Source organism: Balaenoptera ricei, chromosome 6 (genome assembly GCF_028023285.1).
Source record: "Balaenoptera ricei isolate mBalRic1 chromosome 6, mBalRic1.hap2, whole genome shotgun sequence".
NCBI classification, from domain to species: domain Eukaryota; kingdom Metazoa; phylum Chordata; class Mammalia; order Artiodactyla; family Balaenopteridae; genus Balaenoptera; species Balaenoptera ricei.
The window spans coordinates 67129356-67149075 of NC_082644.1; the positions used below are offsets into that span (position 1 = coordinate 67129356).

A 19720-nucleotide genomic window follows, 5' to 3' on the forward strand; every position below is an offset into this window, starting at 1 on the left:
CTCAATATAACAGTGCAACTAACGCTTGACAAATTCAACTGAAACAAACAGGCATTTAGCTTTTTCTCTTCTGTAAGTCTGTGGTTATTTGCATGACAGAAAGAAATTGTTTAACACTTGGTCTTCTTCAACCTCCATACACAACCTTTCTCTCATGATCTTCACCCAGCAATCCTGCACAGCTTCACTATAATTGCTATCAAACAGTGGAGTGTCTTTGTGCTACCTTGCAGAGGCAAGTCAGGTTTGCTTGCAGCCATGATCCAATTCTCACCCCCTTGGAAATGTTACTACAAGTGTTCACTGCCGCCCTTCAATGAAAGTGATGCTGCAGAACAGTAACTAAAAACCTACTTTGCATAACTGAAAGTTGGCCCTGGAAGGGAAAGCTAATAGGAAACCATTTGATAAATCACTGTTTCCTGCTGGGGGCACCCCTAGCATTTTGGGTAGAAAAGCTCCCTGTTACATGGGACTGTTCTGCAGATTACAGGAGATTTAGCATCCCTGGCTCTGCCCACTAAATGCCATTGTGACAACAGTAGCACTCTCATACACTTCTCCTCAACCCCAATGGAGACTATTACAATAAAGGAAATACCATCTCTTTTTAGACAGAAGATGATTGTCAGGGTTATACTAAGGAACAACAGGAGAGCTCCCAGAATCACCAAGTGAGTCCTCTTTTTTGCTGGATCTGGATATGGTTCTGAAAAACAAAACAAAATAAAAAGAAACTGACTAAAGATAAAATCTTCTTTGGAAGGGGTCAAGAGAATAATCATCTTTGAAGCTTAATTTAGGTTAGTATTAGGTTAATTTTCTTAAATACCATAAGTTCCTTTCCAGTGAGTGGCTGGAATGGTGAGATACCTCAGATATGAAAATGGGAACAGCATGGAAAAGTGGAAGCAGCCCAGGCTTTGGACAGATGAACCTGGGGTTAAGTTCTGCTGCCACTCACTAGTTTTGAGATCTCCAGTAAGTCCTTTAACCAGCCTAAAAAATGGAAATGACAATGAAATTTTTGTGAGGCTAATGTTTATAAAGTGCTTTTCACAGGGAGTGGCAAATCAATATTATATGGTAGCCTTGATTATTTCACTTCCTGCATTCCTTAATATAAAAGGTAGCAGCCTACTGCACATGGCAAAGATGGAACATGAAGGCCAACTGGCACTGCCAAAGAGCTCCTGCTTCCCCATATCTGTGGCCATGATTGGGACCATTGTTTGCTATCTTTTCTTTCTCCACAGTTTGAACATCTTGGGACATCTAATCATTGGCACCTCTCACCAACCTGTCTCCAGTCCCATGCAGGAAGAAAAGGGGTCTTACGGCACATGATGCTCAGAGACTGCTAACTCTCACCTCCCACCATTAGCCATGATCCATGACTACCTAGTTCAAGCTTTAAAGCTGCAACCGTAGTCAGCTTTTCTCTAGTAGCTTGCAGTTTACAAAGCCTGTTAATAACTTTATGAATTAGGTGTGCCATTTTTTTTTTTAAATCCCCAGGTTACAGATGAGGAAACAGATTCTGAGCAGTTAGGTGAGTTAACCCTAGGTCTTCCCACAAGTAAGTTATCATAAAATAGCTTTTAAATGGCAGGAACCTATTATACTAATGCAGCTCCTACCAAAGTGATTCACACCCCAGTAAGAGCATCTCTTCAATTTTCTAAACTTCTTTTGTTCTTTCTGTTCATAGGACCACCCTGGATTGTCTTTTCCTATTGTTTGCCTTTTCTATTCAATTTTTTATTTGTTTTCTCTGAAGTACCTAAGCTTTACTGTCAACATCTAGTGGGGGAGACAGTGGTGAGAAGTGCCTCTGAGAAGCAGACAATATAAACCTCTGGGTTTATATTGGGTTGGCCAAAAAGTTCACTCGCTTTTAAGTAAAAATAAAAGACACATTTTTCATTTTCCCGAAGAACTTCATTGAACGTATTCACTAACCGAACGAACTTTTTGGCCAACCCAATATTAACATCATGCTCTCAAGGCTCACTTTCTCTAAAGGTCTGAGCCTCTCACCAGACTGTATCCTGCCTTACCCACTTCTATAGGAGAGTGAGATAAAAAAAAAAAATCGTTGATTCTGCGCAAACAAGAGTCTAATTATTTTCATACACCGTAGCTCATGTATTCCTATGATGGTGTTGCCCAATAGGTTATAACTATATAAGAAAAGTGAAACACACAGAAGAAGTCGAGTTGCTTGCCCAGGGACACACAGCCTTATATCTTACGCACTAAGCAGACTACCTTGGAGGAGGCAGATGGGGAGGAAGGATCTCTCCCGTTTGGAATAAGATAGGAAAGTACATTCCATTTGCTTCCTGCCACAGAAACCCTGGAAAGAAGGAAACAGCTCTGATGTGCTCAGATTTGGATTCCTGAAACTTGGCCTGAGCTGAGTCTTCCTCTCGGGTGCTCCCCTAGATCCCCCAGCCACAAGAGCATGTCCTACATAAAATGAGATTGCCTGTTTTATTATCTACTTCCTGGAGAGTGTTAACTGAGTCCCCAATGCCTGGCACGTACCGCATAGTCAATAAATATTTGCTGAATGTTTATTAAGTAGCAATATGACTTGGATGAATGGAGGTGAGGAAGTAGGATGCATTTTGTAAATACAGTGTTATTCATTCATTCAACAAACAATGAAAGCTTACAATGAGCAGGCATCAGGCTAGGTACCAAGGGACAGTACTAGGCACATTTTAATTGAGACATTCATAATATTACCTGGGATGACCAACTCAGCTGTACTGTTTTCCTCATGACCTAATCTCCGAAAAATGCAGTAGAAAATCTCGTTAGCTGTTGTGTTGATTCTTAGTGTGCTGGTCACATTGAAAAGCTTCTCCTCCCTCTTGGAACTGGTGATGGTGGTTTTACCACTCAGGACTTGGTGGTCACTGCTTGTCCAGATGACTTCAGCCTCAGGGTAACCCTCAGCCTGACACGTTAGTTCATGTTCAGAGGTGACTGGATCCACAGAAATTGTTCGGTTGATTTTGCGGTATGGAGCTAGGTCATGAGCAAAAAGAAGGCATGGCTTTCACTTAGCACAGAACTAGACATGTGGCTTGGTCTTGTCTACCTTAGAAAGAATACCAATCCAGGCTGTTCTCAGAGAAATAAGCTTAATGTTCAGATGTCTCAGCAGTGGGGAATGCCTGGTAGTTCTGCCTCAACTCTTCCACTCATACTTGGGCCAAGTTTGGGCTTAAAGGAACAACTACCTTGTTATAAAAAACATATTGCTATTTTTATTGCGCTCAAAGTATTGATAAATGTATAGATTAATTAAAAGAGAATTGTCATCTTTAAACCAGTAGTCTTTCTATCTAAATACAAAATATGTTTGTCCATTTACTCAAGTCTTTATATGTTTCGCAGTAAAGTTTTACAGTTTTTACAAAGGGCCAAATTCTTAAATTTATTATCTCTTTGTTGATGTAAAGCTGTCTTTATAAACATGAACATCTCTAGCTGTTCAGTACTGTTTTCTTAGACTTTATTTAATAAACAGAAAATCTCATTTTGATGGGCCATTCACTTTTCCAATTTTAGGTAAATGATCAGAAATTAGGTATGAAAATAGTATCACGTCATTGTAAAAGTTGATACATGTTCCTGCATGATAATTTTTAAAGTTTAAATGCATTTAAAAAATTTTACAATAGTTTTAGATTTACAGAAAAGTTGCAAAGATAGTACAGAGTGCCCACATACCTCTCTCCCAGTTTCCCCTATTGTTACCATCTTACATTACCATGGTACTTTCATCCTAACTAAGGAACCAACATTAGTACAGTACTATTAACTAAACTTTATACTTTGTTCCATTTCACTAGTTTTCCCTAATGTCCTTTTTCTGTTCTAGGATCTTATCTAGAATACCATATTATGATACTTATTTTTTAAACTTTTTATGCTGGTTATTTTAATAAATCATTTAATTATACTCAAGGAAGAAACTTTGATTAAATTTTAGATCATAAGTTTGGGACCCTTTTAGGATTAAGATACCCGATGTACTAAATATTCTAGTAGATTATTTAGTGCAATTACAATGCCTAAGATCTTTTTCATGTTTATTTATGATAAGTATGTTAACATGTTATTATTCTGTTGGCATAATTTTTATTTTACTTCTAATATTTTAGTGTAACCACTAATGGTCCATCTAGAGCCTTAATTCTCCATTCCTTTACTAAAGACGCAACAATGGCTTTGTGATGATATATTCACAGAGATTTAATACAATACAGCCAAGATCAAACAAAACTGAAATAATGATATTATGTTCAATGAAAACATTGGAAATCAACATAATTACAATTTCAAAACATATAAATAATGGTTCTCATGAGTACTTGAATCCTCAACCTTTATCTATTATATTTAAGCATTCTTTTAAAAAGGAATCCACTGATTATACCTCATGAAATAATATTACCATAACAGGTTCTAATTCATATAGCACACAGCTTGATTTTTGGACAATTAAAATTCCAAGCCTAAAATCAGAGTTAATAGTAAACTTTAAGGGCAAAATGTTTGCTTTTTTACCCTTTGATTATTATTTTTAATGGAATAAGAATAAAGGAGAATGTTGTTTCATGCCTGGGCATATGTATAAATGTACTGTACCTTTAAGGGCCCAACAAATTAGCAGATTCATTCTACTCACTGATTAAATACCCATTTTATTAGTCTCTCAAGTGGAGCACATGTATTTGGGTTTAAGAAGAAAATATTAGAACCTCCGCTTATATGTATTTTTATCATAACAATTAAGAAATAATCTAAGCTTAATAAGATTTACTGATTGACACTGGGCCTCACTTTGTCTTAAAGGAATAGGGGAGCTTTATAACACCTAAGGGAGGACAGTGACTTGTTTGGGATTATTATAGATATTCAGGTTCTCTCATCTAATTTTTTTTTTAAATATTTATTTATTTAGCTGTGTCGGGTCTTAGTTGCGGCATGTGGGATCTAGTCCCCTGACCAGGGATCGAACCTGGGCCCCCTGTGTTGGGAGTGCAGAGTCTTAGCCACTGGAACACTAGGGAAGTCCCTCTCATCTAATTTTAACTAAACTAACCTGCTTACAAAATGAACAACTAATTAAAAGGTTTCCCACAAAGAAACTGAGAATTGAAGATATTACCAATAATTCAAGCAAAAACCAAAAGGAAATGGCAGGAGTGGTACTTCTTACCATGACTTTATGAAGTAAAACAACAAGTACCTAATTGGATCTGACAAGGCATTGGTTAAAAAACCTCAAGATTGTCAAGACCATCCATTTTTGTTAATGATAAATTTCACCTAAGATATATTATGCCTTGAAATATTAGCTAATTATAGTGAAGCATCATAATTAGTAAGACATTGAAAATACTGTTTATTAAATTTTCATTTCATCTTTTTAAAATTTCTATTTTTGTACATTTATAGAATGTGCAATGTATTAGGTTGAACCATATGAAACTGGTGGTATTCAATTTCTTTTGCCTTTAAAAAATGTCAGTTTCTGATGATATAACATATATTAGCACAAGTATATTCTTTATAAACACACACACATATATATTAGTTTAACATGCTTTACTGATGGGGTAGGTAATCGAAAACATTTGCAGACTCCTGGTTTACTAGATCTAGAGTACACATGTACTAATGCAACTATTACATCCAGACCACGAAAAGCTAACAGTAGTTTTGAAGTCAATATACAACTCAATACACACTTTGGAGGTACAAATACAGGAAATAAACCTGGTTGTTAAGGGCACAGACTTCAGAGCCAGATTGCTTGAGTTTAGAACCTGGCTTCATCACTTAATAGTTTAATGAACTTGGCAAATTACTTAATTTCTTTGGACCTCAGTTTGCTCATCCATGAAATGAGAAGAATAACACCACATATCACTGACTCTTAAGATGTCACCTACTGAAAGACACACTCGGATTTCAGAGATAGTAAAATGTGAAAAACATGCATCTTAGACATGATAAAGCTCCTACTCCATAGAGTTGTTTGAGGATTAAATGAGATAATATAGGCAAAGTGCTTAGGATAGGGCCTGGCACATAAGTACTATATAAGGCTTAATTACTACGGCTTTTACTGCTAGAGCTGCTCTTCCTTTTCTTACTACTACCAAAGTGCACTCATGTGGTATTCTTTAGAAAGTACTGACAGTTCCTAATGAACAGTCTTGGAAATAAATTTTCATATATCCAAACCAGTTCATGTTTCAAATTTTTTAGGCTTATCCTATTTGAGGAAATATGCCATTCATTCATTCCTTCAACATATATTTTTTTGTGGGTTCTTATCACACTACTACTCTTATATGCCAAGTCCTAGGGATACAGTAATAAATAAAAGAGATGAAATCTCCGCCTTTGTGGACTATATATTCTAGAAGAAGGAGAGAGATAATAAACAAAATATGTAGGCACATTTATATGATATGTTACATGATATATTAGATGGGGATTTAATGCTACAGGGAAAACTTAAACAGGGCTGGTTGGTGAATTTGGAGGAGAGATGGGATTGGTGAAGAATGATAGCAGTTAATCCTTGGTCCATATGAACAAATTGGCTTTATCAGGATAACTATACATACTTTGTTCTTTCAGTGCCTCATCCCATTTAAGTTCTTGAAAGTAGAAATGGGCACTTCATTTTCCCTGCTATTAGATTCAGTGTTTAAGGAAAAAGAACATTTTCAACTGAAAGTCAGATGCCCGAGAGTCTGGTATTTAAACAAACATGAAAGGTGCAATAACACCAAAGTGATAATAATTGAGTTAATCTAGAACTAAACTCTTTCAAATTTCAGTTTTGAAATGCTTCACCTTTAAAATCCCATGGTGAGTAAACTCCCTGTGGGGAAGCTGTGTTACCACATGTTTGCAGTGATGGGAAGCGAAGCCCGACAGCGTTACTGTGAAATCGTTTGCATATGGAGGTGACTCAGGAGTTCTACTTCCCTGAGTTGTAAAGCTCATGCAAGCTGGCCACCACACTTCTTTGGTGACACTGCCTCAGTGCAGTTGAAGCTTGGTAGCTGACTTGCTTGCAGTGCAGCTCAACTTGACCTCCAAGACCACTGTGTGCAAATGACAGCTAGATGGAGTGGGACTAGGATGTCAAATTAGTAATTTATAGTACAAAATGGAATGGTCAAACAAGTCACATCCTCAAATCTGGTTGGTCATCTGCTTTGCTCCATAAAGGACCCCTCCTTGGAAAAACCATCAGTGCCAAAAGATTTCCCATTGTGTCAAACCACAGCAAAGGAAATCACAAATCCACAAGGGACATTACAGAGCCCAGATAACCTGGAAGAACACCCTTCTTCACTACAGGGACAGCTTTTCCACTCTCTGTATACTCCCTACAGACTGATGAGAGACTCTTCTTCTGGAAGCAGAGACATATACTCTATACTTCCTTCTAACCGACTGCCAGGCTTATGGTCTTCCTCCCCACCCTAGATCCAGCAATGCTGGCTGTTCATGGAGCTAAGTCTTGATAATTTCTTTAATGCCTTGAAACATAGTATGCCTGATATTTGCTGATGGACTGAAGAAAAGTTAAAAATCCCAACTTGGGATCCCATCAGCTTGCTTTCACGAATATCTGTTATGGAAAAGCATATGGTAAGATACAATTAAATTAAATCTACCTCACAAGACAAGTGACATTTTGACAACAGTAGCATTCATTGAGCCAGAATCAGAGACCCAGCAATGTACCATAAAACAGATGCATTTCTCCTAATTCCTATATAATTTTGATTTTGACTTTATAATGATTAGTTACCCCTTTATGACAAATGTAAACTTTTTCTATTTATATTCCTGACATTCAGATTGATGGTACTTAGGTCAGGAATAGAAACACTAAGGGATGATGATTTAATTCTAGTCACATATTAAAAGGTCACCATGTAAACAAAAGAAGCAAGCAGATAATCTCAAAACTATGACTAGAGATAGCAGATTTCAGCTCAATATCAGAAAGTAATTACAATAGGCTATAGAAGGGAGGTCCAAATGACAGGGGTATCATTGTAGGAAGTATGTGAGTAGAAGATCCTTTCGGGGGATTTCTGTTCTTTGGGTGTTTGGATTAGCTGCTCTTGCCTGGGATCCTTTCAGAGCTCTCAATTTTATGAATCTTAACAGTGAAAGCAGAGGTGGTCAGCTAAGGTGTTTTCCTTTACTGAGATAGAAGCAACCCCAAACTTTGAACCCAGGTGACCTGATGTCATATTTATAGGTCAGTACCCAGGAATTTGACACAGTTCCTCTTCAACACTCCAAGATAAAAATGGTACAGATTTTTAAGATGAATGTATGTCTAGTGAGCATAGCTTATACTGTCTCTGAGGAAGAATAGTTTATTCAATACTTGACATGATTATTTTTTGCCTTCATAGATTGACTTCAAGTCTTTTTGAATGTGAACCTTACAATGGGGTTTGTCTTTAATATATTTATTTGGATTTGACATAGAGAGGTTCAAAGAAAAAATGCTGGCAGACCTCATAAAATTAAGAAATAGGTATTGAATTTAAAAATTCTTGGAGGGACACACAAATAGTGACTATTATCCTTGTATGCCATGGAAGATAGTGGTGAAGGGAGGAGAGACACTTTTGTGGTTCATTTATTCTCTTCCACAGTATCCGAATTATTTGCAAGAATATATATATATAACTTTTATAATAATAAAAAAGTGAAGATTAGGAATTTATTTTTAGGAATACTGAATGTGTTGTGAAACATGACTGCCACGTTTGGCTCTGGATCTCCAGGGATTATCAAATAGGATGTGCTCAAGCAATGCTCATTGGATGAGTATGTGAATGAATGAATGAACAGACTGCTGCTGTGGAAAGTGAGGCTGGAATTCCAAGATTGAAAAGTTCTCAACACTGAGATATGGTTTTAATAAAGGCTGTGTCTCTTTATCTATAATAGGTCTTACCATTGACTTTCAAAGTAATCCGCTTGTAGTCAGCACCGCCATAGCTGATCAAGCAGCAGTAAATCCCTGCATCCTGCAATTTCACATCTGTTATCTGAAGTGCGGCCTTTCCCAAGGAGAGCTGGTCCTTCAACAGCAGGGCCCTCTGGTTGTAGCTACTGTGCTGAACATTCAGGTCTTCCTCCCCATTCACAAACTGAATAATTTTCTTATCCTCCATTTCCCAGTAAACAACTAATGCCAACAGGTTTAATTGTTTGTCTACTGGAAATTTGCATTCCAATGTCACATTGCTGCCATACTCTACCACATACAGGTCCTTGGGAACTGTGATAGTAAATGCTGAAAAGAAAGATGACCAATCTTTAGAAGATGGAAAATTCCTCAAAAAATTTATAGAATGAGTGCAGTGTTTACAAAAGCTTTATCTGATCACTTATGTGATAATTACATTTAAGGACTTACTTCCCTGAAATACATATTTTATCCAGTGAGCTTGAGACATGTTTTAGGATGTATATCTCATTCCTGAATTAAAATCATAAAATTAGCTAAACAAGTTGTAGTCCCAAAATTCATAAACATACACTACTCTAGAAATATTATATGGTAATGGGGTACTTATAACCAGGGATACTTTGTTTCATGTGGACATCCCCAGAATGTCCTTTGACTGGACACTCATTGCCTTTTACATAGTCTAAATCATAGATTCCAATACTCCTCTCTACATACTGCCCGAAACTCTTAATCAGTTGTCTGGCCAGAGGTAGATGAGTACAGAGATTTAGGGAGGGTCTCAGGCTGATGCCAGTACTGTGTTACCCTGACACTGCATGTACACTACAATTCTTCCTTAGAATATACTCACTGGGAAAAGCAGGTCATAGAGCAAGGTGGATAGAATGATCTTGCCCTTGTTTAAAACAAGCATATAAAAGTATACACATAGGCCATTTCCTCAGATATTTTAAGTAATTACCCTTGGGAAATGGATAATGGATAATGAGTAATGGATAAATGGATATGGGTTAATTTTGTTTCTTTAGATGTGTCCATACTCCCTATATCTTTGTCCAGTGAAATGGGTTTATGAAATATGTTTATGAATTATAATAAAGGAAAAATAGAATGTCTTCTCTACAAAAATTATATCTATTTTATTATTTCAGTTTTTATCTTATAGTTAAAATATTTAAATTATAGAACTTAATGAAAGGATTTGGTGTCTTACCTTTCAGCAAACAACAGTAAGCCATGAATGTAAAGATACTATATATCCTCATCTTTCTGGAATGACCTAATTATGGAAAACACAAAAAGAAAACTGCTTTACTCAATAATTGAATACCCAGACATTATGGGACTTGGCAGTTTTAATTGAAATTCAATGACTGATTTGTAAGTGCTGAAATACAGCAGGGAATTTAGAAGTTCAATACCTTCACTTAATATCCCACAGCCACATAAAGCTAAATGAAAAAAAAAAAGGCACTATGATGAGAATTTTAATTACAAGGCCTGGAAAAAAACTTGTACACTCAAAAGAAACCAAGAAAAAAAAAAAAAAAGAAACCAAGAAGAAAATATTGCACCAAAATCCTCTCAATTACTTTTTGTTCTTTTCCTGCAGTGTAACATATCTAGGAATCCAAGCCTGCCCTATACAAAATTTCAAAGCAAGGAGAATCTGACTTCCATTATCTCCCACCTTTCAATGCCTTTTCCCCCCTAGCAGCTGAATACTTTCATCCTACCCTTTAACTATTCAAGCCTTCCACATTATTATCCCAACCATGCCAGTTCTCCCCCAGGTTCCAACCTTCTAAAATCTCCTCTTTTGTCCTTTGTTTATCCCAAATTATAAATTCCATTCCCTCAATAAACTGATTCCACTAGTAGTAGGGGGAGTGAGAAGGAGAAACAGTTGGATTCAACCACTTCACATTAAGATGTGACTCACTCACAGCCCTCTCTCAGGGGTATCTGCCTAGATTCTACACTTCATTGTGTCATCCTGCTTGAAATTCTACCAATTCTTTGATTCAGCAAACATTGATTGAGTAGTTTTTCTGTGCCAGGCACTAATTTAGGCATTAGGGATACAGCAGTGAACAGGAAAGAAAAGTCACTCTCCTCTAGGAGCATATATTCCAGTAGAGGAGTAAATAGAGAAGATTTGTTCTATAGTTCAGCAAATCTGTTTATTTATTAAAGTATTTTCTCTCTCATGTAATACATATATTTACGTTTTGAGAAGAAAGCCAGTTTTCTGCCTTAGGGTCTCTTCGACCTTTGTATACATACAAAAACTCACAATTGATCAATTAATCAATGTTACACATATGTAAGGCAGAAGATTTATGTCATACATATATAAATAGCTCCTAAAAATCAATAAGAAAAGTACACACAACCCAACAGGAAAATGAGCCAAAGGTTCTAATATACAGTTCAGAGAATAAGAAATACAAATGACATCTAAACATAGGAAACGATGCTCAATTTTACCAATAAAGAAAAAATGATAGTTTAAGACATGAGACACCATTTTTCACTTATTAGCTTGATCAAAATTATAAAGTTTCCTAATATTTAGCATTTCTGAGGATATGAACAAATGGGTTTCCTTACCCACTAATGGTAGGAATGTGAATCTGTATAACCTTTTTTGGAAGGGCAATTTGGTAATGTCCATTAAAATCTTAAATGTATATGTCATATTTGCTTTCACTTCCTCTCTGAGAAATATATCTTACAAAAACAAAAACACATGCATGTAACAATAGATGTCAAAGGATTAGCATTGCTAATACCAGCCCCAAACTGGGAATACCCTAGATAGCCTAAATGGTTAAATAAATTTTGGTATGCCCCTATAATGTAATACCATTAAGGAAGGAATACATGTAGATGTATTGACTTTGTAAAGATGTAGAAAGTAAGTTGCAGAACAGTATATGTAGCAGAAATCCACTTTTGTTTAAAAAAGAAATAATCTGTGTGTGTATATTTAGACATGGAAATTTACAGAAAAATCCATACCAAGATGCTGACAGTGATTATATCTAGGAACGAAATTAAAGGAAGAATAGTCATGTATTTATCTCTTTATAGTTTTCAAAAGGAAGAAAGGATGGGAGAAAAAGAAGAAAAGGGAGATGAGATTGTGAATGACTTCTTTGGTGTTTTCCTGTGTCCAGATTTTCAAACCAATGAATATGTTTTACTTTTACTAGAAAAAAATTAAAACAAAATTTAATGAACCATTCCATCTTGCCAAGCTGCAGAGAGTTTGGCAGATGGAGTAGTATAATGGAAAGAACCCCAGAGCCCCAAACATCAGAGTTGAGGTAGAATAATGGCATGTGTTTATTTTTCTGTTTTTCTTCATTATTAAAATAATATTACCACATTATGGCAAATAAGAAAAGAAGGGGAAAGTCACCCACTATTCCATCACTTAACCCAGGGAGCATTTGGTAATGCCTGGAAACATCTTTAGTTGTCAAAATGGGGTGGAGAGAGGGTTGCTACTATCTAGTGAGTAGAGGCCAGGGATGCTGCTAAACCTCCTACAATGCACAGGACAGCCCCACAGCAAAGAACTATCTGTCCCAAAATGTCAACAGTGCCAAGGCTGAGAGACCTTGCAACCACTGTGAGCATTTCAGTATATATTTTTGTTCCAGTCTTTTCCCCATGAAGCTTTTAAGAACAATTATACACATAACACCCATTTTTTCATTTAATATTTTGACAAATAATTTCCATTTTACTGCATGATATTTATAAGTATCTTGTTTAGTAGTCCCATAATGTTTAGTTTCCCTGTTGTTAGGTAGAGGATTGTTTCCAGTTTTAAAAATATAAGTATTTGTGTATTCAGCAAATATTTGTTAAGTGTCTACTGTGTACCAGGTCCCAGGCTAGGCCCTGAGGACAGATTTTCCTCAAGCGGAACTGTTGATCAAGGACAAAGAACATTTTCCTGGTTCTTGATACATGTGGATAATTGGTGCCAGTTACATTGGGTCTTCACCTAGCACTTGGTTTTGTTTAAAATATATATTTTTTCTAATTTAATTACAAAGTACAACTTGAAGTTTGTTGATTGTTTTAGTTCTTTTGTGAATTATCTGATCATTTTTTGGCCTGTTTATCTTACTGGTTTCTTATCAACCTGTATGAATCCTTCATGTTCATATAGATATACACATACAAAAATGGTAAAATAAAACAAATCATCATCATCCTCTTGCTAGTGTTAGGTGCATAATTCTTATTTCACTCCTTTCTGTCTGTCCTGTACATGGGAAACAGGGATGGCAGCCAGGACTGTGAGAACACAAAGGTTGCTGAAATGAGGCTGCAGCAGCTATCTGCCTATCCTTTACTTGGGCCAGAGTTGATTATACCACAATTATAAAATACTAATGTGATATAATAAACACAAATACATTTATCAGGCAGAAGAAAACTTAAGATGCCCCTAACTCCAAGCAAAGAGCTACTGAATAAAACAGAGGGACATTAAATCCACTCATGGATTTCAACTAACTTTTCCAATGTTTATGGCATACCCTGGTGGAGTTCCTATCCCTTAACGAATTTAGTTGAAAATTTTAGAGGTAATAAAAGTTTACTGGAAGGTGATGGATTAGATCTGATATTTACCTAATTCCTCATTATACCTCCTCTTCCAAGGCTCCATTCCCTTGGAGTGCAGTTGTTGTTAGTGGAGGGAAGACAGGTAGATAGATAGATAGATAGGGACCATGTAAATAGACATGGTCTTTGACCTCTAAACTCCACATTAGGGCAGTTGGTCTGAGAACACTGACATCTTCTTCAGGGAAGAAACTCTGACAGTATATCTGAATTCCCAGACAAGAACTGAGACATTCAAAGAGCAAGGAAAACGTGAACTAGGGAAGAAGTGATGGTTCATTCAGGATGGGGAAGCAGGTTTGTCCCTGGGGGAACCCGGTGTAACACTATGGAGCTGATACTACTTCTCTAGCTCGCTAAGGTAGGATGGGTAGGATGAAAAGACAGGGAAAAGAACTCAAGCTTTCTTTCTCAAAAGTATAAGCAAGGACTGTCTTGATATCTGTTAGTTAGGGTTTCCTTTGATTGTTACCTGATGTATATGTACTATGATTTGATTTTTAAAAATTCCTAGAGTTTGAAAATGTGTCTCCAAGTAAGCTGAAAACCTACCCGATTAACAGATCGAGTTGATCTATTAAACCTCTATGAAATATAAAACTCTATTAAACTCGACTAAACCCTGTGCCCATTCTCCTTCCCCTCAGTCACACTGAGATATTCTTGTACATTTCCCAGGTGTGGCTTCAATTCCCAATAGTATTTCTGTGGCTTCCTTTAAGACCACACTCTAACTATTATCCTGTAACCTCTGCCTACTCTACCTCACTGAAAAAAAGGCTAATTTTTTCTTTAGAGTATCACAGTTCTTAAAAACTGCTGGGCAACTGTCAATGTGAACTGGCACAACCTTTCTGGAAGGCAATTTTCAATTTGTATCAAAAGGCTGTTAAAACATTCAGACTTTGATTAAGTAGTTATACTTGTAAGAGTTAATCTGAAAGAAATAATCAGCAATGTCCCAGATATTTATATGCAATGATGTTCAGTGAATGGCTAAAATAGTGAACCACTGTAAATAATCTTTATGTCCAGCATGGGGGATTAATTTTGTTTGGTTAATCCAGCACCATGGAATGTAGCCATTAAAAAAAAAAATCACATTTTTAGAAAGCAATTTAATCCATAGAAAATCAGCCACATTAGGTACACAAAACAAGGTGGAACAATGATACATGAAGACTCCCTGTGTTGTAAGACAAACCCAAACTGAACTTTGACATAGGCTAAGCTCAATGTAGCTAAGAAATGTTTAACATTTTTTTCCTTAGGCTCCTCTCTTCCGCCTTCAGGACTCCTTTAGTCCTCAAAGTAGATAGAGCAAAGAACTCGGGCTCGGGTATCCTGGCTCTTACACCAGGAAGGGACCTTAAGAGATGCTGCAGGTGTGATGACTTACCCACATCAGACTGCTAATGAGCAGCTAAAGGTGGACTAGGACCCAGGTGTCCCGACCTCCAACCCAGGAATTTCCCTCTAGACCCGGTTACCCACCTCAGGACCACATTCGTGAACGCGCAGGAACATATATGTACTTACAAGATAAGCAAAACTGAATCCCCCTAGCTAAAGACTAAACTTGTTACTTGTTCTTATTAACCTTAATCGGCTCTGCTGCACCCAAACCATCACGCTTTCCCTTTCCCTTCTCCGCTCTCCATCCCAAAGAAAGGGTCTGTTGACGTTCCGTTTTAAAGTGCCCAGCGAGATGGCCAAAGATGCTGGCCAGTGAGCGAGAACGCTCCCTACCTGCGGGCGGGAGACTCTCGGCTGGCGGGGAGGCTTCGGCACTGCGCCCGGGACTGCGAGGACCACCCGCGGCGGCCCGCAGCTAATGAGCTAGCGTGGAGGAGTTCTCCGCCCACCCCTGCCAGACAGACCCGCCCCCGGGTCAGCACCCCACGCCCCCGACTGGATTTTCTTACGCTGCCGCTAAACCTGTAATTTGGAAAACAAGCGGATTTTTCATTTTTGGAATAAAAAGTTAGATAAGTGAAACCAAAAGTGAAACTTAAGTCCGGCTTCCCGTAAATCAGCTTTTCAAAAGAAAAGCTTCAAAGATGAAAACAAATCAATATCTGATGTTTTAAACAATGTTTAAAAACAAACCAACGTCCGAAATCATCGCAGATTTCAGACGTTGGTTTTACCTTCAGAATTCACACTCTAAACTCTGCCATGAGGTTTCCCCTCTTTCTGATAAAAGCTTTTACAAGATGACGGATCATCCTGATAACTTGCTATAAATCTACAACATATAGAAAGTAAAATGACAGGCCCATATGGCTTTGGTTTTTATTCTAGAAAGTAGGTGTGTGTGATAGGAAATATATTTTTAAAACGTGGACTTTGTCACTTCCTCAAAGTTCCTCGACATAGTGAAACTATCATTGCTTTGTCATTAAAATAACTTCCCATAAGGACTAAAACCTTTTAAGAATGCTCTGGATCCCTGCTATCCTGCCGTCCTTGAGATCCACGTTGGGGTGGCACAGGTGAGGGTTAAGAAAATCCTCTGGTAACTCCGAATCAATGGTTGAGTCCAAGCTGAAACCACGTGACTCATACTGAGGCGGAGGCAGAATTGTGTCAAGCATTCCCCACTACTGAACTTCTAGGTGCGGCTCTCTTGCTCTTTCGTCCTCTCGCTCTCTAGCGCAGTCTCACTCTCCCTCTCTTCTTTCTTTTTAATTTTAAATTGATATATTGGACTCTTCATTGTTTGCTTTTCCTGTTTATTCATCTCAACTGCAATTCAAATTACTGCATAATGAATGAATATTGAGCTGTCCGTTGTCTTGGATACGGCATTTGCTTCCCAAGTAAGAATTTTCACATTCTTAGAATGTCACATATTTTTATTTTTTAACTTGGAAAAATACAGAAGATGATACTGCCTTTAAAATCTGGTGGGGGGTGTGAAATTCTCTTTAGCCTCAATAAAATTGTAATAGATTTGGAGATTAGCTCAAATCTCTTTTTGAGGCCACATGGTGAAATAGAGCCGCGTTTTCTCAACTTTATTCCCTGTGATATTTTCTATTTAACCAGTTTCATGTTTCTAAAAATGACACTCAAGACCCAGGACATAGATTTCAAGACCTGCTAATGGGGTCATGACCATCACGTGGGAAAAAGCTGGCTCTAGAGCCACCTACCACTAACTAGCTGAGTTTTCCTGAGCAAATAATTTACTGAGTAGGCAAGAATAAGTGATATCCTCTTAGATGGCCTCTATGATGCATGAATAATTTTTAAAACTGGGGGCAGTGGGGGGGATGTTTAGTTGCTTGTTTATGTGTTTTACCAAAGCACTTTGTTCAAGGTCTACATAATGATCAGCAGGCAAGGCAGGAGGTGAATGGAATTTGCCTTTCTCTGAAGTTGTTGATGGGAATGGAAGGTATTTACTCAGCTCTCTCCTCAGTGATTTACATATTACTAATCTGAGGATTTGTGATTTTGTTCATCTCACCCACCTGTTTCCACCCTTCAGCCATTCATTTTCCTATACTGTTTATCAAGTTTCTTAATGAAGTCTTTATATCATCTGGAGTTGGAAAAACAGGATGTGTTTAGAAAAAAAGAGATTTTATCACTTCAAAAAAGTACATGAAAATCTAACAGCCAGGGGGGCATCAGTCCCAAAACCTTGTTCGTGTTTTGTGATTTGGGTGAAGTAGATGGAGGAGTGCTGAGATACGAGACGAGCAGTGGGAAACCAGAGCTATAGAACTAGACACCTGATCATCTCCAGTATCGCCATGTCCCATTCACACCCCTCTTAATCTGTTCATTTTTAGAGGTTAAAAACTCATCATTGCTGATGTGCTATTTCTCAGAGTGTTTCTGAGGGTCACTTGCATCACAGTTGACTTGGGATAGGTGTTTAAATACAGATTCCCGGTCTCTGCCACAGACCTGTTAAATCCAATTCTCCTGGGGGTGGTCCTGGGAGCCTATATTTCAACACCATCCCCACATGAGTCACGTGCACACTGAAGTTTTTAAAATTGATGATATAATGTTTAAGGGAAAAAACTGAACGAAGAGTTCTTTGCAAGTACAGTTATAACTCTCCTTCCTCCATCTAATTTGGTTAATTGGTATCAACACCATTCTTCACTCTACCCCTGCCTATTCTACTTTCACTTTTGCCCCTAAAACAAGAGAGATGATCTTTGTTTGTCCTGACCTTAGAGAGAGAGATTCCAGGCTCTTACAAGTGGGTCTGAAGTGATACTAGCAATTTCCTGGTGAAGGAGCAATTTCCAGTAAACTTTCTTGATCATCAAGGACAGGACATAATAAAGATACTTAAAACAAACAAACAAAAAAATATTAACAAACTGCTTTGTTTTCACTGAATATGTAGAAATGCATTTTATTATTATATATAAAGACAACATCCAGATTTTCCCCCATGTTCTATTTTTGATTGTGTAGGGTTGTAAACCACTGCCGTATGTTATGCCCATTTCTCTCTCTCTGTCCCCATCCACCAACTCTCACCTTCTGTTGCCTCCACCTTTGCCATCCACCCCCACAGACTGGTGCCAAACAGATTTCATGGAGCAGAACACTTTGCTCTGGTTATACAATACAACTGTTTAAAATACAGGAGCAATTAACATGTGTGGATGGCCAAGGGGTAGCAGCCTTCATCACTTGACACCCATGCTCAGATGCTTCTCTTACTTAACAAGGACTGTATTTGTGTCTTCCTTCCTGTCCTGAGCTGGGGAAGAGCTGGTCAGGTGAAGAGCTCTTGGTTACAAAGGGCAGCTCCCACACTGTGGGTTCTTTAAAACAAAGATGAGGCCTCCAACAATGTCCCTTGTCCTCAAGGAATTCACAAACCCAGACATAGATAAGTATGACCCAGGTAAATGCTGTGGGAAGTTGGGAACACTCTATGGTAAATAATTTAATTCCAAGGAATCTCAATAAATGAACTGAAGGCTGCTAAAAATAGAATTTACAATTGGGAGATACCTTTTCAGAGAATACTGGGAAATATTTTATAGATTTAATATCTTAGAACTAAGTAACCTAAGTGAATGTTGTACAAATCAAATAGTCCCCTTGTGAGTTATTTTACTTGGTTCGAGAATATGATTTAGTTCAAACGTGTTTGTAGAATTGCCTCCGGGAGTATTATTTTATACTCATTCTTGGTTTTAAACTAAGAACACTATGACTTCTAAGAGTCTAAAAGTCTTCAGAATCTCTACTTGAAAGAGAAAACCTGATTTTTGTTTTCTGGTGTAAGTAGTTATTCAAAGGCCAATTATAGTCACATCCAGGTTACTGGATCTAGAGCCTAATTAATCTGCCATTCATGATAATAGATTCATCATAAAAGAATGAGATGTAGTTTTTTCTTTTCCCCACCCTATCCTGAAAGGACAGCAAGGCCTTTCTGTTTCTGGAGACAGAGAGAGAGACAGAGAGAGAGAGAGAGAGAGAGAGAGAGAGAGAGAGGGGGGGAGATTCCAAACATAAACTAATAAACATAAATTTCAGATACTGAAGAGTCCTATTAGAAACAAAAAAAGAAAGAAAACGAGGTGGGACAATATGATAGAATACCTAGATATGAGGCTCCTTTAGTGTGGTGGCCAGGGAAGTCTTCTCTAAGAGGCGATATTTGAGAAACGAATTATGAAGACAAACATGAAATGATTTGCAGGAAGAACATTCCTGGTAGAGGGGTCAACAGATGCAAAAACCAAGACTTTTGCAACAGATGCAAAAACTTGGCAAGTTTTAGGGATGGAACAAATGTCATTGTGGCTGGAGTACAGAGTGAAAGGAGGGGTGGTGATTAGATCAGATCATGAAGGGTTTTGAGGACCAAGGGAAGAGGGCTGGATTCTAATTGCAATGGAAAGCTGCTGGATAATTTAAAGCAGTAGGGTTACCTGACTGGTGTTCCAAAAACATCACTCTAGCTGTGGTCTGAAGCATGGAGTGTAGAGGGGCTAGCATGGAAGCTGGGAGCCCTTTAGGAGC

General features: G+C 37.7%; 1 protein-coding gene across 4 annotated transcripts in view; it reads right to left on the reverse strand.

Moving 5' to 3' along the window:
- CD274 (CD274 molecule) overlaps positions 1-15533 on the reverse strand; it is a 29308-nt gene extending 13775 nt beyond the window's left edge. For 2 of the 4 annotated variants that reach the window (XR_009503862.1, XM_059926434.1), the window contains exons 1-5: positions 15455-15533; positions 10269-10334; positions 9035-9376; positions 2755-3039; positions 602-709 (exon numbers count right to left, since the gene is read on the reverse strand). Coding sequence is in view for 3 of the 4 variants with exons in the window: in XM_059926434.1 (XP_059782417.1) it covers positions 602-709; positions 2755-3039; positions 9035-9376; positions 10269-10320 (787 nt within the window). In the remaining variant the exon portion in view is untranslated. Of the gene's footprint in view, positions 1-437; positions 710-2754; positions 3040-9034; positions 9377-10268; positions 10335-15454 lie in introns of those variants that run through there. The other 2 variants (XM_059926433.1, XM_059926436.1) reach the window with 2 other exon arrangements.
- Positions 15534-19720: the final 4187 nt, after the last annotated feature.